Genomic DNA, 23,029 nt, shown 5'->3' with positions numbered 1-23,029 from the left:
TAAAAAAAAAAAAAAAAAAGAACACGGTGTTGAAGTTTAAATACCCAACTGTCTTTTTTTTTTTTTTTTTTTTAAGATTTTATTTATTTATTTGACAGAGAGAGACACAGCGAGAGAGGGAACACAAGCAGGGGGAGCGGGAGAGGGAGAAGCAGGCTTCCCGCGGAGCAGGGAGCCGACGCGGGACTCGATCCCAGGACCCCGGGATCATGACCTGAGCCGAAGGCAGGTTTAACGACTGAGCCACCCAGGCGCCCCTAAATACACAGCTGTCTTAAACCAAAAGTCAACTTACAGGTGGTTGAATCCACGTGTGAGAACACACCTGAAGGCAGCCGAAAGCTCAGGTCACAGGTCCGTGTAAGCCAGGTGTGGCTGTGTGTGCACAGACTGAGCTCGGAGTTCTGTTTGAATCGGTCAAGGTGGGGGTTCAATGATGTTGGGGGAGGAGCCGAGCACACTAGGGTGGACTGGGGGTCCGTGGGATCAGAGCATGAGAGGTGGGGGCTGAGGACAGAGTTGGGGCTGGGGAAGCGGTACAAATTCTCACAGAGGGCAGGGACCTCCCAACTGACCACAGAACCCCAACAGAAACCGGAGTTGTGCCCTCAACACCCGCCGCCACTCCTGGGTGATCGGATAGGTTCTCCCTCCTCCACCCTCGCCCCAGGGCCTCCTCCTTCCTCTCCCCGCTCACACCCCGTAGCACTCATGTGGTACCCAGCCTGCCCAAGGCAGGTCCAGTGCCCTGGCCCTTCAGTCGTTTCCTGAGACGAGGAAACAGGGGCAGGAAAGGAAGGGGCCAGGTTCTGGTGAATTCTCAGGCCCTCAGGTGATTCTAGGCCCCACATTCTACTGCTGGCCACCTCATAGACTTGATGTGTGGTGCTGACAGGTCGGCCAGGCTGTGCTGGACCACGCCCTTATGTGTTTTATAGGGGGAAGGTTGAGGAGGGGAGAATGAAGGCATCCCAGAAGCCAGGTCACCTATCAGCGGGACAGCATCCACACTGCGTCCCCCGCCAGAGGCAGGGAAGGCCCACTGTCCTCAGGCCTGCGAAGTGGGAAGGAGGAGACATCAGATACGAGATCAAGCACAGAGGCGCCTTTATTGGTTCCTGGATCCCAGGATCTTGCCTCCCCCTCCCTCACTTCCTCAGCAGGTCCGCCTCACCCCGTCTTGTGCAGGGGCGGGGTTGGGGCATCAGACTTGGCTCCTTACAGAGGGAAAGGGCTTCCCACAGCCCTGGTTACAATGTCCTGGGAAAGACCCTGAGCTGGGTCACATGCCTGCCTTGTGGATCAAGGCCAGGGGGTACGCTGGGGAGGGACACGGTTGGCGTGTGTCTTGGGGTGAGTGTGCGCTCCAAGCAGCAGGATGGCCAAAGCCTGCCCGAGAGGACAGCACCCCAACCTGCATCTGTCATGGCAGTCGGCTAAGGCACGCTGGCTGGATTGTGTCCTGCCTCAGAGGCCAGAGATGTGTGGGCACCTGACCCCCTCTGGACACGGGGCTGACAACGCAGCTACTTTTTCCTCCTGGGAGTCTGGGAGCTGCTGCTGTTGTCAGGGGCTGGGGCGGGCTGTTTGCCGGCAGCTCCAGAGTCCTTCTTGGGGGCTGGCTTGTGCTTCTCCTTGGCCAGAGGAGAGGAGTGGGCGGGGTGGGGCCCCAGCAAGGCCTGCATGACCCTAATGGCCCCTACTGCGGCGAGGAGCCCCCAGAGCAAGGTGGAAGCCTCCAGGGGAGACAGCTGTTTCCGTATCCAGCGGAGGGCCTGGGCCAGGGCGTTGCCAGAGCTGCGTGCTCGGGGCGGGCTCTTGTCCTGTGGGGGTAGGATTGAGGGAGGTCCGCGGGCACCACCCCTGTGGGGGAGGGTCCCCCCCGCCACCCCCCCCTCCCTAACGCCTTCCCACCTGGAGGCCAAACTGTCTGAGCAGCATGTCCAGCGTTGGGTCCCCCAAGGACACTGGCGGGAAGAATTCTTCCACCCACTGGCGTCGCCACCACTGGCTGCAACAGGGCAGGGTGCTCAGGGGCGCCCGAGCCCAGACCCCAGCACCCCCGCCACCCTGGCCTTACCTCCGCTCCCCAGGACGTGAGAACTGGTACTTATAGCGCTGGGCCCGCACGTAGGTGGGCGGCTGCCTGTGGAAAGGGTACCTGGCCACGTCGTTCTGGATGAGGCGGATCACTGCAAGGGAGCGGGGCTCAGCACAGCCAGGGCCCCTCAGCCCCAGCCTGCCCTGCCCACACCCCCCGTTCCCCCAGACCCTGCCACTGTCCCACGGGCCACCCCCCTCCAACTCCCCGCCGGGCCTCACCAGGGTCCTTGCCCTGCAGCAGGCGCAGGACCAGGCTTGTGAACCAGGGGCTGTGAGAGTGTGGGCCCAGGGCTGCGAACCACATCTGCCAGTCGAGGCGGGGCTGGTGGGGCACCACGACAGGGGGCGGCCGGCTCACATTCCCGGGCTTGTACATGAACTCGATCTCCTGCCCGGCAGAGCACGTGAGCACTACCCGCTGGACCGGAGGGACCCCTCCCCCTTCCCTGCGCGGCCCGCGGGCACGTCTACCGTCCAGTGGTGCCCGTCATAGCTGCCCTCCAGCACCACTTCGGGCCGCCCGCCCAGACCGGTCATCCGGCGGAAGAGGCCATAGGAGTTAGCCAGCTGCAGGTGCTCTACGGCACCAAACAGGCGGTGCGCCCCCGTCCAGAGGTGCCCGTGGCTCGAGGGCTCGATATAGGAGTATGGCACCTGGAGACAGGGGGGCAGAAGCTCAGTGCTGTCCCTCCAGCCCCCCCCCCTCCCCAAGGGCTACCCACCAGGCTGATCACAAACAAGGCCACCGTAGCAGTGCCAAAGACGAACAGCTGGACTGCAGTGCAGAGCTTCCTCAGCCACCCTCGCACCTGGGTCCACCTGGGGGGCGGGGGACCCAAGTGCTGTCAGGCCTGCCCTGCACAGCTCTACCCCACCCCCTTGGACCACATACCTCCAGAGGGCATTCAGCAGTTCCCAGGTGAGGGAGGCAACCCCCAGCCACATGGTTGGCAGGGTCACCATCTTCAGCCACTGGGTAAACTGGTGGAAGGTAAAGGCTGCAGAAAAACAGGGGTGTGAGGAGGGGTGGTCCAGCCTCTGTCCTCTGGCCCCCCAGCTGGCACTCACTGGTTCTGGAGTGGACAGCATGCTGCTCCCAGTCAACTTCCAGGCCGAAGCAGTGCACGGTGCCGTAGGCCAGCAACCCATAGACGGTAAATTCCAACAGCAGAGACAGCATAGCCAGCAGTGCCCTGGGCCAGGCTGCCGAGCAAGAGAGTCACAGGTCGGCTGGGGCGGAACTAGAGCAGGGGTCACTTGGGGGGTGTTGGAGGGAAGGAAACTTGCTGGTGGGCCGTTGGGCTGACCATGCTTGGCTATCTGGGACAAGCTGACACTCACAAGTGGGTCTCTTTTTGCAGCGGCTGTTGCCAGGCTCAGCAGTCAGGTGCCCATCATCCAGAAGAGCGGTGGTGAGCACCAGGGTGAGCAGGTTGAAGAAGTTATAGTTGCCAGTGATGATGATCAGGACTTGTAACAAAACCTAAAGGAGAGTCTGCACTGAGAGCTCCTGAGGTCCACCCCCTTCCTGGCTCTTCCAAGCCTTCTTCCAAGCCCCTCCGAACCCCATGCCTGGGTCTCTCCTACAGGCATCCCATCCCCTCCTCATCACCCCCTGGCCTGTTATGCTCCCACTCCAACTGTTCTCTGCCCCTGCTCCCACCTTCCATAGCTCCCTATCACTTGGAGCAAACTGAAGCTCGGCATGTCTCGTGCAGCCCTTCCCCACCTGCCTTGGCTAACCTGACTGACATCTTCCAATGAGGCCACAGCCCTGCCCCACAGGCTTGTCTTCACATCCTGAGTCAACTCATGCCTCCGCTCATGAGGCCTTCCTGACTGCCTGCAGCAGCCCCTCCATCCCAAAGGGACTCACTGGTCAGCGCTGAAAATGCCACGGCCTATCTTCCTGATGGCTGAGACCCCTACCTACCTGGGAATAGAAAGCTGCTAAGCGCAGGCGGCGAAGAGGGGCGAAGAACAGAGGGGGCACTGCGATCTCGATGAGGAACGTGGCCACCACGGAGAGTTTCTGCAGCCAGACCGGCAGGTGGTGGGCGAACCAGGAGGCAGGTGTGGGCAGGCACTGTGTTTCATAGTGGTAGGTGAGGGCTGCAGATGGTAAGTGGGTGGTCAGCATGAGGCAGAACCCCCAACACTGCCCCACATTCAGGATGGGACCCTCACCAGTAAGCCCCCACCATGCGGGGCAACGGCTGGTCAGCTTGACCACACCCGAGGCAAACATGAGGCGAAACAGCAGCCAGCGCACGAGCCAGAAGGGGAGGCCTTCGTGGGGTGAGGCCCCTACCAGCATGCCCTGGGGGGCCTGCTTATGGTGGGGGGGCTGCCTCAAGGGGGCCACCAGCGCCGCCAGGAAGCCAGTCTCCAGCAGCAGGGAGTCCCTATGGGGAGAAGGAAGAGCACAAAGGGCCCTCCCCATCAAGGCTGTTCCCCCCGAGGGTCCTCCCTGGAGAGGCAAACATATTCCGCCCCGGCCCCCCCCTCGCCCCGCAACCCCTCACCCAGAAGTCACTCACCACTGGAAATAAAGAAACACCTGGCCCACCTGCAGGGAGAAGGGTTGTCAGGGAGCAGGGGGTGTGTGTCTGTGGAGGCAGGCAAGGCAGAGACAGGGGCGAGGTGCAGGGTGGACGGGGCTGGACTGAACTGGTGACATGGGTCTCAGTGCTGTGGGGGGGAGCAGGCAGCCCCCACTTGCCTGGCAGGCCGACAGGTAGGCAGCCCAGAGCAGCAGGTAGACGAAGAGGTTGCGCAGTCTGCGCATAAGCAGCGCGCCCAGGGCCAGCAGGGCGCCCAGCAGACTCAGCAGCTCCAGGCCCTGCGAGGTGTCCAGCCCCAGTTGCGGAGCCTCCCACAGCAGCGTCGGGGTCTCCCACAGCTGCTGCCAGCGCCCCTTGCCCTGTGGCCTCAGCGTCCTCCGTGCAGGCAGGATGCCCTCGGCACCATACAGGCCTGTGGGAGGGCACGTCAGGGCCCTGGACACTGCCCTCCAAGGCTAGACTCCCCCCACCAGGCAGGGCCTGGCCCGCCTCCTGAGGTCTGGACTGCAGGACCTGCAGACTCTGGCCAAGCAGATGCGAACCCGCTGATCCCCAGCCCCTTCCGGAACAGACCCCAGGAGGCCTACCAGGCTCCCCAGCTCAGGGCCTCCCACCCAGCGGAACTGAGGTCCCCCCTCTTCCCACTCATTGTCTTTTCTCCCACCTGCCCTGCCAGGTCTGGGCCCACCCGCTCGGAATTCTCCCCCGGCCCCAGGTCAGACCCGGAACCTACGGGAAACGGGCCACGGCACGCCCCCCTTCCTCCCCAAGCCCCCGCCGCCCGCAGGACGCGAACCGAAGCCGCTGCTCCGGGCTCCGAGGCCTGGTCCTCACTCCATCCACCCCTCCCGCCCCACTCGGCGGAGTGTCCGCGGGGACGTGCGCGAACAGAGGGCGCGGGCTAGGGGGCATCCCCCTAGGCGCCCTCACCCGGGATCTGCATGTAGAGGGACGCGAAGGCGAACGTGAAGACGGCGGCCACGCCCTGAAGGAAAAGCTGCCGCGGGACCCCGGAGCCCGCCATGTCCGCTACGCGGCGGGCGGCAGACGCGCTCGCTGGGCCGCCCGCCCCGCCCCGCCCAGCCCCCGCCCCGCCTCCAGGCGGCGCGCGGCGCCGGCTGCGTCCTCGCCGGCTGCGGCCGCGTGCGTCATAGGTGTGCGCGCGGCGTCGCGTGCTACGTCCTTTCCCTGGGCGGGAGCAGCAAAATGGCGCCAGAACTAGTGGCGGGCTGAGGACGCTGGCTCCCCGCGAAGACGGCCCTGCGGTCCCCGGGCCGCCCCGGCCCCTCCCGGACATGGAGGACGCGGAGGCGCGCTTCGCCCACCTGCTGCAGCCCATCCGCGACCTCACTAAGAACTGGGAGGTGGACGTGGCGGCCCAGCTGGGCGAGTATCTGGAGGAGGTGAGTGCGGCCCCGGGGAGTGGCGCGGGGCGGGCGGGCGGGGCCGCGAGGCGGGGCGGCGGGCCGGGGGCTGCTGGGCGGCGGCGCCCCGCCCCCCGTCTGAGTCCGTCCGCGTTCTGGCCGAGCTCGTTCTCAGGCTCGTCCCCCCCCCCGTTCCACCTCTGCCTCCTGAAATCATCTCTTGCTAAAGTAGCCTGGGGTTGTCCTCACAGGTCGCTACCTGTTCGTGAGCCGTGGAATGGGTTCAGTGGGCGGTGACTAGCACTTTGCTCTAGTGTAACACAATGGGCTAGAATTTGTATGCATGTTTGGGTGTTTGGGAGAGCTGGATCACGGGTGAAGCGGGATTCTTTTACCTTGGATTTTCAGACCCGTTTCAGGCCACTGTCCTGTTCCTCCTCGTCAGCATTTAGTCTTTCTTCATACTTGACAGCCGTGTCTCGGCTTTGTAATGAGCTGTTTGCTCCATTTGTGCGCTTCGCTTTCACTCCGCAGCCCATCTGGACTGCTCTCATCTTTATCAACAGTGACGCTGGAAATGTGACCTTATTCGGCCCAGCAGCATTTGTTGGGCTGACCACTCCCTCTTTTTGGAACAGGTTTACCTGCTCTGATTTTTTTCGCGTGTCATTTGCTTACTTTTTCTCTGCTATCCAGTCTGAGTGTTGAGCTCCTCTGGGCTCCTGGGCCATCTTTTTCTATATCTCCCCTAAACAGTCTCACTTATTTCCATGATTTTAAGTATTATATGTATGAGGATAACTCTCAGATTTATAACTCCATCCCAGATCTTTTCTCTGAATTTATTTTCTGTGTCCAGCTAGTCACTTCTGACATTCTACTTAGATGTTCTGTGCAAGCATCTCAGATTTAATACATTAAAACAGAGCTCTTGGGGCGCCTGGGTGGCTCAGTCCATTAAGCGTGTCTACCTTTGGCTCAGGTCATGATCTCAGGGTCCTGGGATCGAGCCCGGGACTGGGCTCCTGCTCAGTGGGGAGTCTGCTGCTCCCTGTCCCTCTGGCTCCCTCCCCCTGCTCGTGCGCTTTCTCAAATAAATAAATAAAATCTTAAGAAAAAAAAGTGGAGCTCTTGCCTAAATCCCAGTCTTCCTAATCTTGGTAAATAGCACTACTGATCAGTGAAAGGTGAGAGAGAGCTAAGAGCTGCTTTAGTGAAACCCCATGCTTCACACCCAGTTCACCCACGAATTCTGTCAGTTACACCACCAGAATTTCACTTGAATTCCTCTGTCCTTTACCTCAGATTCGTGTAAAACCTTCCTTCCTAGGCTCCTTAAAGCTGTTTTTTTGCCCCATCCAATTCATGCTCTATCCAGGAGCAAGTGTGATTCAGCTGCAGTGGTGCCCTGTTTTAAACCCCTCAGGGGCTTTCTGCTGCACTCAGCATAGAGTACAAACCTTTTCTGAGTCTGGCCTTGCTGACTGTTTTAGCCTCATCTTGGGCTCCTCTCCACCTGTTCTTTCGAGCCAGTCAGCCTACAACTTTGGAACTCATTCTTTTTTTTTTTTTGTTAAGGAAATTTATTTTATTATTACTATTATTATTATTTTTTTAAAATAATCTCTACACCCAGCCTGGGGCTTGAATTCAGAACCCTGAGATCAAGAGTCATATGCTCTACTGACTGAGCCAGCCAGGTGCCCCTGGAACTCATTCTTGACCGAGGGTCTTTATATTTTCTGCCCCCACTGGGGAATATTCTTTGTCCAGTTCTTTTTGTAACTAATCCCCTCATCCTTTATGTCTCAGTTTAAACGTCAGCTCACCACACTGTCTAAAATAGTTCTGCTATAGTAAATTACATGCTTTAGAATGTTCATCACAATCTATTCTTTAACTTGTTCACTGTTTGTGGTCTTTCCACTCTAGAATGTAAATCCTGCTAGGGCAGGAACCATGTGTATACTCTGTTTCCTTTGCATAATAGAATGCTTGGCACATAGTATGAACAGAGTAAGTGTTTGTTGAACGAGTACTTGATCTGTTGATCTCCTCTGCTTGGACATGTAGACTGCTGAGAAAATTCAGAGAATTGTGCTGGGTGGGGCTACTATGGGTTCAGGTTTCCACAGTGAGCAGGGTGCTTGGTGATGCCTGGTAAATCTACTTCCTAGCTTGGTCAGCTCCCTTCCTGCATGCTTGCTTGCTTGCTTGCTTCCTTCCTTTAATTAAAAAAAAATTTTTTTTTTTGAGAGAGAGCCTGTAGGGAGGAGGGACAGAGGGGGAGAGAGAGAGAGAGAATCTCAAGCAGACTCCATACTCAGTGTGGAGCCCGACGAATGGTTTGATCTTCTGACCCTGAGTTTATGATCTGAGCTGACGCTTAACCAACTGAGCCACCCTGGCGATCCAAAGACTTTTAAAAATTTTTTTATTTAAAAAAAAAAAAAAAAAAAGCCAAGCCCAGAGTGGGGCTTGAATTTACAGCCCTGAAATGAAGAGTTGCATGCTCTACTGACTGAGCCAGCAAGCCACTCCTCCCTTCATGCTTCTTTTGCTTGCTCTTCCAGACCTTCTCTATCCTTTGAATTCCTGATTTCCCTGCTTCTGGTTTTGTCTTTATTTTCCTTTTCATTTTCCATGCAGCTACCAGAAAGTTTTTTTTTTTTTAATTTAACACATCGTACCATGTTGCTATTCTCTTTCATCACTTGGTTTGTTCGTTGTTGTTGAGTGTCTGTCATAGTCAAGAATCGTGTTAAACCCTGAGAAAATAGTGGCAAGGAAACAGTAGTCCCTGCTTCCCCCTTGTGGGAGGATGGATCCTAAGGAAGTAACCACGCAGAGTTGTTGGAACAGGTGTTAGTTCTACAGAGAGGGTAAGAGATGGGCTCAGAGTCCTAGCTAATAAGTGGCAGAGCAGAGGCCACCCTCCTCACTGTGTCTTTGTGTAAAAACAAACTGACGAGAGATTCAGAAGAAAAGTTGAGGCCTCCAAGAAGAGTTTACCTGGGGGACCTAACTTTGGGTGAAAGGAGTTGGCTAGTCAAGTGAGCTGAAGAATGTTCCAGTGTTCTGAGGTGGGAAAGTGCTTGGCTCCACGGGGGACCTGGAGAGGGAGTCCCTTGTGACCGCTATACAGCGAGTAGGGGAGGGGGGACAACTGGAGAGGGAAGCTGGTTAGCATGCGAGGCTCTCTTTAGGATTTGGGTTTTTTTTGTAAGAGTGGCAGAAAGCAATTAGGGTTCTGAGTGGAGTGATGTAATCTGCCTTGTGTCTTCAGAGAAGCACCTGCTGTGAAGAGGAGCCTGGAGGGGAGTGAAGGGCGGGAAGAACCCAGTTAGTGCCAAGGTCTAGGCAAGAGGTGGGGCTGGCTGAGCAAGAATGGTGGTCAGTGTGGAGAGGAGCAGACGGGTTAGCATGGAGCATGGAAATGGCAGGGAACATGGCATGGACTGAATGGGGGAAGGAGCTAAGACTTGCAGGTTTGTGGACGGGTGGTTGGGGGGATATCTAGGGTTCAGTGTGGACCTGTCCAGTATGAATTTTGGTTAAGACATCCAAATGGTGTTTGAAGAAGGCAGTTGGACATAATGGGTTTAGGCTTAGACGGGAGGTCCAACCTGGAGCATGCATTTAGGAGTTGTTCGAAGGCACGTGGAGTGTGAGGTCCTACGAGTGGGTGAGCCAGCCTAGGCTGAGAAGAAAGGGCCACCTCTGCAGCTCAGGGCCTGGGTGACCCAGCTGCCCTCTCCTTCATATCCTTTCAGGGAAAGCCCTTCACTTCTGGAATGCTCTGCACTCTCTCAGACTGTCATGCTCCTCCACTGACCTGAAAAACTTCCTCTGTCCTTCAGGAATTAATAGAGTTGGCCTCTTGGTGGTGTCCCCCCAGACTCCCCCTTCTTTGGGCCCCCATAGTGCCTAGTGTCTAACCTTGCTCCCCAGCACACTCTGTGCTTTGGACATGTTTGCATAATACTAATTTTCCTAAATAGTTGAATCCCGGGTCTGCTAACTGCCTTTGTGGAAGTGGTTGCTCTTCCTAACCCTAACCCTTCATCTGCCTGAGGAGTGTCTGTCTTTCAGGCTTAGCCCTGATGCCAGCATTTTGTTTGTTCATCAAACATTTACTGGACACCAGCTTCAGGCCCCGAGGTACAGCCTGGAATTGGCCCTAACAAGGCAGTGAGAAGCCCCAGGCATGTGGGCCACACTGCAGGAGCGTTCACACCAGGACAGCTGGGAGTGGGCATTCTGGGCAGGTGGAAAGCAAAGGCAAAGAGCTTGACAAAACATGTTGGGGCTTCAGAGTGCTGTTTGCTGAGAAGCGTGCAGGAGAGGGGTCAGGTTCTGGGGACCCCCTGGGTTAAGTCTGGAGATAAAAAGCTTGGGGACATTCAGCTGTCTTGGGGAGGCTCTAAGCACAGTCCTGCAGCGTAGGGGAGCACAGTGCCGTAGATGGGGTTGGGGATTGTTGGCATATGGTCTGTGGGCCACTGACACTTAAGAGGTGATAGGAGCTGGGGCCCAGGGGAATCCTGGGGGGTCAGGGCTTGCACAGGAGGGAGGAGGAGTCATTTGGAAGTGTTTCCTTAGTTTCTGCTCAAAGGATTTAGACCCCAGCGATTTGTGTCTGTCCTCCGCACTGCTGAGGTTCCCCTTTCCTCCTCTCAGGGTGAGGGGTCTTCCGCCTGATTTTGTCCCAGTTGGCCTTGACTTGGGTGGGCTCAGTGGAGCGCCTCCGGAAGGGCACTGCTGTGCAGCTCTAGCCATTGTGGCTGAAATACTGAAGGGGCCTCCTTTTCCGGAACACTGTGTCTAGCCTCCAAAGATTAAAAAAAAAAAAAGGACAACCAGAGAGCCCTGAGCAGAGTCAGTGCTCGAGGGGTGCCTTGTGATGAGTGGGCACTGCAGGCTGGGTACTGGGTGGGCTCTGTGCGGAGAAGTGTACACAGATTTTGGCTTCCCAATGCCCTGGTGTTGTGTCTTGCAGCTGGACCAGATCTGCATTTCTTTTGACGAGGGGAAAACCACAATGAACTTCATTGAGGCAGCGCTGTTGATCCAGGGGTCTGCTTGTGTCTACAGTAAGAAGGTGGGCACCGCCTGGCTGCTGGTCTAACGGGACTGAGGTTCACTCTCCTGCTGGGGCAGGTGTCAGGCTCACCCCTGTGTGTTCCCTGCCTCGCCAGTGCCTCCTGTCTCCCCTCTTCCTCACCACCTTGTAACACAGCTTGGATTTATAATTGAACAATTATAACTGAAGAACCAACTTGGATTTATAACTGCAGGGCCTGCTGCTAATCCTAAATATCCAACAGTGTACAGGAGAGCCCCACGCAACAAAGAATTATCTAGTCTAAAATGTCAGCAGTTCCAAAGCCCAGAAACCATGTTGTAGAGTAAGAGGAAAAGCAGAACGAAGGGAACATCTTGAGAAAAACCAATATTCAGGAAGTGCCCACCAGAAGGAAAAGTCAGAGAAAGGCAAATAAAAAATGTTCAGAAGTCAGAGATGTGGAGACTTTTAAAGGGGAAGAAAAAAGACCAAAATTGTTGAATTTAGTGAATTGACCCACACAGGAAAGGTTTTCAAGCATCTGGTGGGTCTGTAATTAGAAGGTCACCAGGGGTTTTAGTGAGAGGAGGGTGAGACGGTGGGGTGGGGAGAGGTAAGGAGGCACCACATGACCCCTTGTAGGAGAGGTTATAGGGACAAGGATGGGCAGTAAATAAAGCAGTGGTCCTCCACCCAGCTGTAATCCATCTCATGCCCAGCTAGCCCCTGCCTGGCCTAGTGAGATCAGAACCGGGCAGTGGGCAGGTATCAGGATTTCTTAAAACATCCTTAGTGACAGCCAGGATTGAACACCACAGAGCTGAAGGGTAAAAGGGCAGGTGGGGCAGCAGGTGAAACAAGATCCCGGTAGAAATAGTTGAGGAGTGGCTCAGGGCCGTGGGTTGCTGGGCCTTATCTCAGGAGTCTGGAGGGAGAAGTCAGTTTTGATGTAATGAAGTTGGACACAGGCATTTGGAGAGTTCCTGCCTAGGACCCCAATTTTCATAACAGAATAAAAGTCAGTTGCTGAGAATCATCTTCTGGGTAGGAAATTTGGAGAGTGAAATTTGGTGAAAGTTGGGAATACTCCTGAGGGGAACGCAAAACAAGACCGATCGAGAGCACGGGCAGTCTGATGGAGACTCCGTGCACCTTGCTCTTTGTGTGAGTTTCCTCCAGCCTTGCTTAGCCATCCCCTAGTGGAGGAGCAAGGAAAAGTGGGTGACAGCGCTGATCCAGAATTCGCAGTTTAGTGGGTGGGAGAAAGAGAAAAAGTGCACAGGAGGTAAGCCTTTGGAAGTGTATAATGGGGTTCTAACTAGGGCAGGGTGAGTGATCTACATTCAGGCTTAACTTGCAAAGGACACAGTGGATTTACCTCTGGGCAGCAGAAGTTATTAAGACAGTTTAAGATCTTGTTGGTTTTTGTCCCAGATAATCCCGTTAAATCAGATTCCTATGTTCTGCATTTGTCCTAAGAAGGAATGCTTGCAATTAACTTCGCACGAGACGTGAGGTGACAGATAGATGCGTGGGTGTGTGGTAAAGCAAATGCAAAGACATGTTAATAGTAAAGTCTGGAAGCTGTGGGGCATCAGTGTCCAGCAGGACTCTCTGAAATGATGCAGACGTTCTGTGATCTGGGCCATCAAAGGTGGTAAGTACTAGGTACATGTGGCCGCCAAGCCCTCGAAATGTGGCTAGTGTGACAGAGAAATTTTGAGTTTTACTAACTTCGTTAACTTAAATTTAAATTGGTAAAGCCACATGTAGCTAGTGGTTGCGGATTAGGTCATGCAGCCTGAGATTCACGCATCTATGCGTGCAAATCCTGGACCTACCCCTGATCCAGGCGACTTTATCTCTCTCAGTTTATTCTCCTATGAAATGGGAACAGCAGTGATACCTACTTCAGACAGACCAGATGGCATGAAGCATGAACATAGTCCTGTATATGTGGCAGATGCTTAAAAAAGTTAATGTTTATTAATCCTGCTAAACGGGGCCCATTCCGTTGTGCTCCCCACTGTGTCCAGTGTCCAGTTCCAAGCCCCATACATAAAAGAAGTACAATAAACATCTGTTGCGTGGAAAAAAAAAAGGCAGGACCAAGAGGAGAGAGTTGCATGTGCTCTTGGGCGCGGTTACTCCAGAAGGAATGGCCCAGAGGTGGCCCATGTGCACACCCTGCTGGTCAGCATTTCAGAAATCCCAAGCCTCACTGTAACGGTGGGGTCCCGGAGGTGGGGCGCTGGTGGCCCACACCTGTGGGAGGGAAGGGAGCGAGCTATGGGTGCTGGGCGGGAGCAGCACGGAGATGGACAAGTGGGCCGCACACAGGCCGGTGTGCAGGGCCTGCAGGCAAGCAGGGCTGCCTGGGGACAGAGGAAGAGGAGAGGACCACAACTGATGAGACATGCTAGTTGGACTGGAGAAGTCTTTCTGGCAGCTACATTGGCAGAACGTGTACTGGAAGTTTTGGAGAGGGCAGTGGGCTTTTCCATGTACAGGTTTGTCTCTGTGTGTACACAGCGAGGGCTCTGGGGAGAGCCATAGAGCATCTGGGGTAGACTTTTCTTTGCATTCCTCACTGTCTGCTTCTGGTCACCAGGTGGAATACCTCTACTCGCTGGTCTACCAGGCTCTCGATTTCATCTCTGGCAAGAAGTGAGTACTGGTCTGAGCCAGGAGGTGGAGGCCTGTGTGTCTGCCCTGTGAGCAGCTTGGGGGAAGCCCTGGCAGCCTCCCAGACATCCATGCATTGATTCTCTCTCAGGCGGGCCAAGCAGCTCTCCTCAGTGCGGGAAAATGGGGCCAGTGGGGACACCAGCTCCACGGCTCCCCAGGAGGTGGAGGACCAGGTGAGATTTCTTGGGTGCGTGGCCACTGCCCACTGTGCACGTGCCAGGCACCGCTCCTGAGCTCTCTCTCCCCACAGTTCCTGTCGCTGGATGACCTCCCTGACTCCCGTGCTAATGTGGATCTGAGGAATGACCTGCCCCCCCGTGTGAGTGCCCCTCTGTCTGTAGGGGCTGCATTTAGCTGAAGGGGGTGTTGGAAGGTGTCATGCCCTATGGGTTCCCCACCTGGGGCCTGCGGGACCTGTGGCTCACCCACTCTTGGCCTCCATGCAGGAGGTCCTCATCGTCCCTCTCCTGCCCATGGCCCTTGTGGCCCCTGATGAGATGGAGAAGAATGTCAGCCCCCTGTGCAGGTACCAGCCTGAGCCTGGCTGAGGGGAGTCAGGTAAGGGGAGAGGGCTGCTCGGGAAGGATCTCTGCAGTGGCTGTGTTTTGCCCGCATAGCTGTCAGGGGGAGGTCCTGGCCAGCCGGAAGGATTTTAGGATGAATACGTCTACCCCCCACCCCAGAGGAGCCTTCATGTTGGAGCCAGTGGGCATCTCCCCCATGGAGACACTGATGCCAAGGAATCAGAAGGGTGAGGGCTTGGATGTGGGGAGCTTGGGAAGGAAGGGTCCCCTGTGCCTGCCAGTCTCCTGGCACCCCCTTCCCCAGGCACCTGCACTGAAGATGGGTCTCACTTCCCCTTTGCTCCCTCTTTGCCCATAGCTGGCTCAACCCAGGGTGCCTGAGTCCTGTGCCAGATCTTGACTCTCCCTGCCCAGCCCCTGGGAGGGGCCCCCTGGGGGAGGGGGAGGGCTGACCCTGTCCAATTTCCTATCTTTCCCAGAGCCTGAGAGGGCTGAGGAGCAGCCAATGGAAGTCTCTGTGTGCAGTCCTGTCCCTGTGGTCAACGTCTCCCAGGAGCCAGGTGAGAAGAGAGGACGTGGTGGACTTGCAGGGTGAGGGTGGGGGTGGAGGTGGGAGGATGGGGCTCTTCACGGGGCTGTGCTCAGCTACCCCAGGGATGAGGTGTGGGGAGAAAGGAAGCCTGGCTTCTTTGTGCCTAGGCCTCGACCTCCCTCCCCACTTTGGCGCACTGTGCTGTCTTGGTCTCATGACTGCCCTCTGACCATTCTTGGGCCTCTGAGGTTTGGACCTACTCCTCCTCTCTGGGCAAGCACGGATGGCAGCATTTCAGGAGAAAAATTGCTAAAAACGAAACGGAGCCAAAAAAACAGAGTGGCATGACGAGAAGAGTGTGAAATGCCCTGCTACTTTCTCTGGGTCTGATGAATGAGGCTGAGTGAAGGAAGGGCCTCGAAGGTTCTCCTGGGTGTTGGTCAAGGGCAGCCTCCCACCTGCTGTCTGGTCTTTTACTCCCCTGCTCAGGTGCCTCTCCAGAAGGCCCAATGCCTGGAGGTGGTGGTGAGGATGAGGATGCAGAGGGGGCAGCAGAGCTCCCTGAAGCCACAGCCCCCGAGGGCCCTCAGGAGCCCCAGGAACCCAGGAGCCCGCAGCAGGTGGGACCCTGACTGAGGCCTGCAAAGCTCGAACTATCAGCCGGGCAAGCTTCCCCACATGTACATGGGATAGGCAGTCCTGTGGGCTTAGCCCCCAGGCCCGTAGGTCTCTGCTCCTTCCCTCTGGTCCTTGCACACCAGGGCTGTGGGTGCACTCTCCAGACAGCCTTGGACCTGGCTTTGCACCCAGCCCTATAGGGCAGTGCCTATCACGTCATTCCTCTTTCTGAGCAGAACAGCTGCGGCTCCTCAGAACGGAGCTGGGGTTCAAGGGTCTGAGCCCTGTGGTGGTCATGGCTACCACCTAGGATGGCAGCTGGTTTCCAAAGCTGACTCTTCTGAGGTCAGGCTGGCCGGAGGGGGTGGGGCTTTGGAGGCTTTGGCTGCTTCCCTCCACCCTCAACGGTCAACTTTGTATTTCAGCCTGGAGCTGAGAAATCTTTTTATTAAACTCTGATGCACATAGGAAAAACGTTAACATTTGTTAATTTTGATTGGTAGATGCATGATGTTTATCATATTGTTATTATATTTGATACACTTTAAAGAAAAAAAAAGCACCCCATGACCACTAGTTTACTAGGTTGTATGTTCTCCTAAAATTTTTCCTAGAGTTTTTGTTTGCCCTCAGAGGGTCCCTGCGGGGTTCTTGACGTCTGACCCCAGAGCACAGCTGCTGGGCTGCCTGCGCCTTGGGTGGCGGGGGAGGAGAGAGGGATCCTGGGGCTGTTTCTTTGCAGAGTGCTGCCCAGCCTAGTCCCTGCGTGCTACGGGAGCGAGAGGAGCCAGCGCCCCTGATGAAGGTGAGGGGCAGTGGGCTAAGACCCCCTGCCAGAGCCCCACTGCCCACCCCTCACTCCCGCTAGCTTTCAGAGCCTTGGATGCCTGGGCTCCTAGCCTGAGGCCCTTTGTGCTGGCTTTCTTTTGCAAGGAATTTTCTTTCTCCAGAAATTAAATCACCTCTTCTGCCGCTCTGGGGCATCTCCCTCCCTGGTGTGTCACCCTTGGTCCTGGATCCTCTGGCCGTCACTGCACTCAGTGTCTGGGCTTTTGCGGGAGGGTGCACATCCCCTGCTCCCCCCGCCACAGTGTCTGCTTGTGCTTTCTGCTCAGGAGACTCCGGACCCCTGGCAGAGCCTGGACCCCTTTGACTCCCTGGACTCTAAGCCCTTCAAGAAAGGTAATTGGGTGGAGGGTCACCTTCACTTGGGCTTCTGTGGATGGGTTCTCTGGAGCACTGGTGGTTGATGAGGGTGGGCTCTATACCCATTAGGAGCCTGGTGGGGCTGTGCTCCCTTGTGCAGTTGCTCCTAGAGCGTGTGGATGCCATAACCTGCCACAGGGCCCGAAGTTGTGCTCGGAGACATAGTCATTTGCCCCCAGGTAGGCCTTACTCCGTGCCCCCCTGCGTGGAGGAGGTTCCAGGACAGAAGCGCAAGAGGAAGGGTGCCACCAAGCTGCAGGACTTCCACCAGTGGTACCTGGCTGCCTGTGAGTGGTGGTGGGGCTGGGCCAGGGCAGGAGGGTCCAGGTATATAGCCTACAGGGATTTGGCTTGGTTACTGCTGACCAAATTCTCTTGAAGATGCTGATCACGCTGACAGCAGGAGGTCCCGGCGAAAGGGCCCGTCCTTTGCAGGTGAGGTCAGAGGTGTGTGTACACTCTCCTGAGGGACAGTGGTGCAGTGTCATATTCTGTCTGCCTCCCCTTGACCTGGGGGGTGCCCAAGGCTCTAGGTGGACTGGGGGTGCCTGTGCAGGACATGGGAGCCCCTCTCACAAGGCCTTTGTATGCAGACATGGAGGTCCTGTACTGGAAGCACGTGAAGGAGCAATTGGAGACTCTCCGGAAGCTTCAGAGGCGGGAGGTAAGTACTGGCCACTGTCTGGACCCCACATGGCCCCTAGTGGGGACAGCAGTGCCCCTCATAGATGCTGTCTGCACAGATGGCCGAGCGGTGGCTGCCGAGGCCTGAGGAAGGGCTGTGGCCTGTGGAGGACCAGCTGGAGGACTCCCTGGAGGATCTGGGGACAGCAGGTGGGAGCCTACTGGGATGGGCCAGGGTGGGGGGTTCAGCACGTGCTGCCAGCAAACCTGCTTCCTGTTGGGTCTTCTCTGTCTACCAGCAGATGACTTTCTAGAGCCTGAGGAGTATGCAGAGCCTCAGGAGGCAAAGCCTGGGGAAGCTGCGGAACTGGGTAGGTCTGAGGGGGGCTGCTGGCCAGGGGGTCACGAGGGGCCTCTGAGGACAGGGGAGAGGGGAAAGGGTGTGGCCTGTGGCCACAGCAGCTCATAGTTGCCCCTTTTCCAGAAGCAGAGGCCATGCCAGTGTCCCTGAGCTATGAGGAGCTGGTCCGAAGGAATGTGGTAAGTCTGAGTTAGAGTAGGTGGGCTGCTGGGCGAGGGGCCCCTGCACAGAAGGTGGCAGCTCCCTGGTCCTCCCCTAGGAGCTCTTCATCGCCACCTCTCAGAAGTTCGTCCAGGAGACAGAGCTGAGCCAGCGCATCAGGAACTGGGAGGACACTATCCAGCCCCTGCTCCAAGAGCAGGTGAGGGGTTGGGCCAAGCTCTGGCTGAGAAGTAGGGACTCCCCTGCTGCCTGCCTTGATTTTGCCCCAGGATCTTGCTCCTCCTCCTTGCAGGAACAGCATGTGCCCTTTGACATCCATACCTATGGGGACCAGGTAGTCTCAAGGTTCAGCCAGCTCAACCAGTGGTGTCCCTTTGCGGAGCTAGTTGCTGGCCAGCCTGCCTTCGAGGTGTGTCGTTCCATGCTGGCGTCCCTGCAGCTGGTGAGTGGCCTGGGGAGCCTGGGAGGGAAGTGGTCCCCGATTTGGCTGACACTTCATCCCTACAGGCCAACGACTACACGGTGGAGATCACCCAGCAGCCGGGGCTAGAGGCGGCCGTGGACACCATGTCCCTGAGACTACTCACGCACCAGCGGGCCCACAAGCGCTTCCAGACCTATGCTGCCCCCTCCATGGCCCAGCCCTGATTTGGGGAGCATTGAGGCTGAGGGGTAGGCTCTGGAGGTCCATCCCTAATGGGTGCTGGGCATGCATTTGCTCACTCTACCCTTGTTTCCTGGCTGGCCCAGCCCAATAAAATGGTGTTGCCATCCCACCTAACCCTTCAAAAAATTAAACTCCTGCTCTGTGCAGGGAAAGGGCTGCCTATGCCCTACACCCTCAGCAAGTGCCCAGGTCCCGAGCCCTTTCCTGCCTTGGCCTCCTGGGGCTGCTGGGACAGAGGACAGGCACACCGCTTCATCACACCCTCTTTAATGACCTGACTCAGTGCAGGACGCTGCGGAAGGCAGCCATGTGGCGCCTCACGCTGTCCGCAATCTGCTGTGCTGATTTGGCCCGGCCGTAGTAGTCTGTGAAGAGGCCGTCGGGGCTGAGCAGGTAGATGGCGATGGAGTGATCCACAATGTAATCCTGGTCCTCATCCTTAGGGCCAGCGCTGTAGTAGACGCGGTAGCTGCGGCTCACCTGGGCTACCTGCTCAGCAGAACCGGTCAGGCCCAGCAACCGTGGGTGGAAGTCCTGTACGTAGCGGGCCATGGCTGCGACGGTGTCCCGTGCAGGGTCCACAGTAATGAAGATAGGCTGCACTGGGGGCAGGCCAGGCTCGGCCTCCAGCTTCTGTACCACCTGCACCAGCTTCTCCAGCTCATCTGGGCAGATGTCGGGGCAGTGAGTGAATCCAAAGTACATCAGGACCCACTGACCCCGGAAGTCAGCTTTGCAGCGAGCCTGTCCCCGGTGGTCCAGCAGGCTGAAGTCACCCTGGCCCACGGCTGCCTGGCGCAGGGCCTCTGTCCGCTGTTGCTGCCTCCGCTGCTCCTTCTCAGCCCTTGCCACCAGCCAGGCCCCGCCCAGCCCAGCCCCAAACAAAGCAGTGATCAATAGCCTGGTCCGAAACCCAGGGCCCTGGGGCTGGCTCTGCCTGCTCGCCTCTCCAGGGCCCTGCCTTGACATGAGCCGGTACCTCATGTGTAGGGCCTCGCCTCCCGGGGTCCAAAGGAGAGCTGGGGGCTTGAGAAGAAAGAGCCTGTGCCAAGCCTTGGGTGTCCAAACCAGCAGCAGCATGGGCCTAATGCTCCTGGAAGAGAGCACAGGTGTCAGGGGCCTGTAGTGGCCTCAGCCTCCTGGGTCAACCCCCGTAGCTCTGGGGAGACTTGACACCGTCTAAAGGACCAAGCCCATACTCAGGCTCACCGCAGCTGCTCCCTTAGTGCTCTGCAGAGCACAGAAGTGCTTCAACCGATGGAAGCTCAGCTCCAGCTTAGGTGTCCCCCCCCAATGCCCATGCCTGTTCTCCCACCCTGGCCCCCCGTCCTGCACCTGCAGCTCTGTGTGGCCTGGGAAGCACTCCTGCACCTCACCATCTTAGCTGACTGAAAGCATTCCAAGTGCATGCCTCGTCTGAGTTCCTGAGCATGTGTGTCTGTTTGCAATAAACCGTTTTTGGAGGCGGGCGAGTTTAGTCTCACCCCCCAAGGATGGACTCCCCCGGCCCTTCTGCGGCCTGCCCACCCCGCGCTCGGCAGCAACCCTGTGCGCCCACACCATTCCGCCCACAGGGCGCCCCTTCCACGTCGAGCTTTCCGGGTGCTCTCATCCCGGAAGAGAAGCGAGGTCTCGACTTGGCACAAGCCCACCCTCTTCACATCCGGGATTCCGACACCGAATTCCGTGTCCTCCCCGACTGTCTCGCAGGAGCCCCTGGAAAGTGCCAGGTGGCAGTCCTAGGACTCCCCCCTCACCTGTTCAGCTGCTGAAAAGACCCTCCCGGGGACTCCTCCACGTCCGGTCTCCGCCACGTCCGGTGGCTCGCGCTCGGGGCTCGATGACCTTCGGCACGTCGCACAGCCTCTCCACGCCAGCTTCCTCCTTTACATACGCCCTCCAAGCTGTGCACGGGATGTGCCTGGCAAGCGAAAGCGGCCTGTGGATACTTCCTGGGCCCCTCTCTTCTGGGAGCCCCACTTCCAGGGCGCCCTCCGCGACGCGCAGCTGTCTGCCCAACGGAAGTTCAGAAAGCTGGACACCGGCGGGTCCACGCACCGGGCACGACCCAGGCTCTCTGGGACCCGGCGTCAGTATCGCGCGTTAGGGGACAGCCCCGCTCTCGGCGAGCTAGTCGCAGCCGCGGCCTCAACCGCGATGCACGGTCGGGGTCGCCAGGGTTCTGCGCTAGCGGCACGCTCGACACCAGCGCGCCTGCGTCAAGGGCGACGCGCATGCGCATGCAGCGTGAGGCCCGCTCTTCTCCCGCCCCCTGCCCCCCACGCGCGTGCGCAAAAGCTGTCTGTCGCCGCCTGAGGCCAAGTGCAGGGCGAGGCGGGGCCTCCTCTCTGGGCTCGCCCCTCCCTGCTCCCTCGGGCGGCTGCCGCACCTCCCTCGGAAGCCTCGGGGCTCGCTCCCTCTCAGCCCTCTGCCGACCGCCCGCGCGCCGGCCGCGGACCCGGCTTCGCGCCCTCCGGCCTTACTGCTGTGTGTCGGTCGGCGCAGAGCCCGCGGTCCGAGGGCACGACGTCTCCTAAAGGCCACGGGGCGCGAGGAGGGGCGGGGATCGGCGCTCGCAGCGGCGCAGCCCCGAGCCCACCGCCGCCGGAGCCGATCCCCCGATCCCCCGCGCCGCTGACCCCGGACGAGCTCCGCGGAGCCGGCCCGAGGTGCCGCGGTAGGGGACCAGGGGGTCCCGGGGGGAGGGCGGGAGGACTTGGGGCCGCGGATGAGAATCCGGGACTCAGGGAGGAGAGTGGCCAAGGCCAGGGCTCGGGGAAGGAAAAGAGGAACTCGGAAGGGAAGCGGCAGGGTTTGGTGGGGAGGGACGGAGGGCTCCCGGCGCCCACTGTCCACGGGCGCGTGGAACTCCTCTTGCTCCCGGGCGCGAGGGTCCCGGAGCATAGCTCTCAGTCCAGGCCCAGGTCCAGGCTCTGCGCCCGAGCTTCCACTCGAAGCAGCCCCGGGGCTGAGCGGTCTTCCAGCTCTCAAGAGGCTATGCGACCAAACTACCAGAGTTAGAAAGGGGAGACTGAGCTCACATTAGGAAACCCACCCGGACAGAGGCCACACACGGTCCAGCACGCACAGGTGCTCACCAGTGCTCTAGCCAGCTCCTGGGCATGGCTAGGGAATACTTGCCCCTCCAAACTTCAAGTCCACCACCAGAGCGGATGGGCTCTCCACCAGCTTTTTTCCCCCATCCATTTGACAGGGAAAGGGACAGCGAGAGAGGGAACACAAGCAGGGGGAGTGGGAGAGGGAGAGGCAGGCTTCCCGCGGAGCAGGGAGCCCGATGCGGGGCTCCCTCCCAGGACCCCGGAATCACGACTCCAGCCGAAAGCAGACGCCTAACAACTATGCCACCCAGGCGCCCCTCTCCACCGTCTTCTGACCAAGGATGAAGGCTGTGGGGGGAGGCAGAGGGGGCTGGAGGTGATAAGGAGCCTGGAGCTTCCTAGGGGATGTGGGGATTTCTGACTCTTGGGTCAGTCATGAAAGGTTAAGGACCCTGAACATTGAGGCCAAGTTCCCTATGGGGGAGGGGGCATCAGTCAGGTCACCCTCTTGAGTTGGTGGTCAGGCATCTTGTTTTGTTTTTTAAATAATCTCTGCACCCTAGGTGGGGCTCGAAATCATGACCCTGGCCTCAAGAATTGCATGCTCTATCAACTGAACCAACCAGGCGCCCCAGTGGTCAGGCATATTGTGATGAGGGGACACTGACCCTGGGGTTGGTCCAGATCGTCTTTTTTGGGGGAGGTCCCATGGTCCCCTGATGGGGATCTGGACTTTGTGTGGTCAGAGGTCAGGCATCTTTAATACGCAGGGGTAGACCCAGAGTCTGGGGTCAGGTTACCTGTGATGACTAGCAGGCTGTTAACGGTGGCTGACACTTCTGGCTTCATACAGGAGTCCATCCACAGGAACCAGCCTCCTGCCCTGATGCACAGGACAGCAGGCCACTCCCTCTAGCAGCCCCTACATCTGGCCAAACTCCCCTGCATCAGGACTCCCAGTGACCTTCAGTGACCCTTGCACTGACACTGTCATCAGCAACCATGATGAGTTTCCAAGACTATGACCACAGACTTATGAACAATTCTGATAAGTCCTTATTAATGACTGTTCTGACCCATCAGGGATATTGACCAATGTCCTATGGCCCATTAATGATTGATTAGAGACCCAACAGTGATTTTAATCAAGTCCCTATTAATGACTCCATTTGAAGTTTTTCTGATGAGGGAAGTTCAGTGACCATCAATGACCCATAAATAACTTTGATCAATATCCAACCCTGATGAATGGCCTATCAATGATCCTTCAGAGATTCTGGCCAATATTACTATCAATAACCTAGATCAGTGAGCAGTCAGCCCACCCGAGCTGTGGATGACAGTGAATAGAGAAATAGACTCCAGTTTATCCAAGTTGTGCCTCGCCCTCCTTACTCCAGACCACATCTCTTGATCACTGGTACCTGCTGGGCAGGGGTGCTGAGTGCACTGCACAGCTACTCCCCTTACTTTCCCTGGTTAGGACTTCAGC

The 23,029-nt window shown here is 57.6% G+C and overlaps 3 protein-coding genes across 12 annotated transcripts; 1 reads left to right on the top strand and 2 right to left on the bottom strand.

Moving 5' to 3' along the window:
• Nucleotides 1-1,083: 1,083 nt before the first annotated feature.
• LMF2 (lipase maturation factor 2) lies at nucleotides 1,084-5,734 on the bottom strand. 3 transcript variants are annotated; one of them, XM_034985983.1, is made up of 14 exons: nucleotides 5,598-5,734; nucleotides 4,826-5,079; nucleotides 4,644-4,672; nucleotides 4,291-4,508; nucleotides 4,037-4,215; nucleotides 3,445-3,586; nucleotides 3,172-3,306; nucleotides 2,996-3,101; nucleotides 2,826-2,922; nucleotides 2,575-2,757; nucleotides 2,323-2,491; nucleotides 2,081-2,192; nucleotides 1,915-2,011; nucleotides 1,084-1,823 (listed from the first exon to the last, which is right to left on the bottom strand). In XM_034985983.1, the coding sequence occupies exons 1-14, from the start codon at nucleotides 5,689-5,691 to the stop codon at nucleotides 1,527-1,529; spliced, it is 2,112 nt and encodes a 703-aa protein (XP_034841874.1). In that variant the 5' UTR covers nucleotides 5,692-5,734; the 3' UTR covers nucleotides 1,084-1,526. The 3 variants fall into 3 exon arrangements, with proteins under 3 accessions (XP_034841874.1, XP_034841876.1, XP_034841875.1); XM_034985985.1 differs by having other exon boundaries at nucleotides 1,915-2,007; XM_034985984.1 differs by having other exon boundaries at nucleotides 2,850-2,922.
• A 112-nt stretch (nucleotides 5,735-5,846) lies between these two features.
• Nucleotides 5,847-19,069, top strand: NCAPH2 (non-SMC condensin II complex subunit H2). 8 transcript variants are annotated; one of them, XM_034985977.1, is made up of 21 exons: nucleotides 5,847-6,070; nucleotides 11,031-11,132; nucleotides 13,708-13,763; nucleotides 13,873-13,957; nucleotides 14,035-14,103; nucleotides 14,231-14,310; nucleotides 14,402-14,535; nucleotides 14,788-14,868; nucleotides 15,330-15,460; nucleotides 16,201-16,263; nucleotides 16,574-16,640; nucleotides 16,844-16,951; nucleotides 17,046-17,099; nucleotides 17,258-17,328; nucleotides 17,408-17,498; nucleotides 17,588-17,659; nucleotides 17,773-17,828; nucleotides 17,909-18,010; nucleotides 18,104-18,253; nucleotides 18,319-18,483; nucleotides 18,922-19,069. In XM_034985977.1, exons 1-20 carry the CDS (start codon nucleotides 5,963-5,965, stop codon nucleotides 18,457-18,459), a joined length of 1,821 nt encoding a protein of 606 aa, XP_034841868.1. In that variant the 5' UTR covers nucleotides 5,847-5,962; the 3' UTR covers nucleotides 18,460-18,483; nucleotides 18,922-19,069. The 8 variants fall into 8 exon arrangements, 6 of the variants coding, with proteins under 6 accessions (XP_034841868.1, XP_034841870.1, XP_034841872.1 ...); XR_004675872.1 differs by lacking the exon at nucleotides 18,922-19,069 and having other exon boundaries at nucleotides 17,591-17,659; nucleotides 18,081-18,253; nucleotides 18,319-18,592; XR_004675871.1 differs by lacking the exon at nucleotides 18,922-19,069 and having other exon boundaries at nucleotides 18,081-18,253; nucleotides 18,319-18,592.
• On the bottom strand, nucleotides 18,692-20,688 carry LOC117997733 (protein SCO2 homolog, mitochondrial). Its single transcript, XM_034985982.1, has 2 exons — nucleotides 20,236-20,688; nucleotides 18,692-19,571 (listed from the first exon to the last, which is right to left on the bottom strand). Exon 2 carries the CDS (start codon nucleotides 19,556-19,558, stop codon nucleotides 18,758-18,760), a length of 801 nt encoding a protein of 266 aa, XP_034841873.1. The 5' UTR covers nucleotides 19,559-19,571; nucleotides 20,236-20,688; the 3' UTR covers nucleotides 18,692-18,757.
• Between the last annotated feature and the right edge of the window lie 2,341 nt (nucleotides 20,689-23,029).

This window comes from Mirounga leonina, unplaced genomic scaffold (assembly GCF_011800145.1).
Source record: "Mirounga leonina isolate KUSES-001 unplaced genomic scaffold, KU_Mleo_1.0 Mir_375, whole genome shotgun sequence".
NCBI classification, from domain to species: Eukaryota; Metazoa; Chordata; class Mammalia; order Carnivora; family Phocidae; genus Mirounga; species Mirounga leonina.
This window is presented reverse-complemented; position numbering and strand designations above follow the sequence as displayed.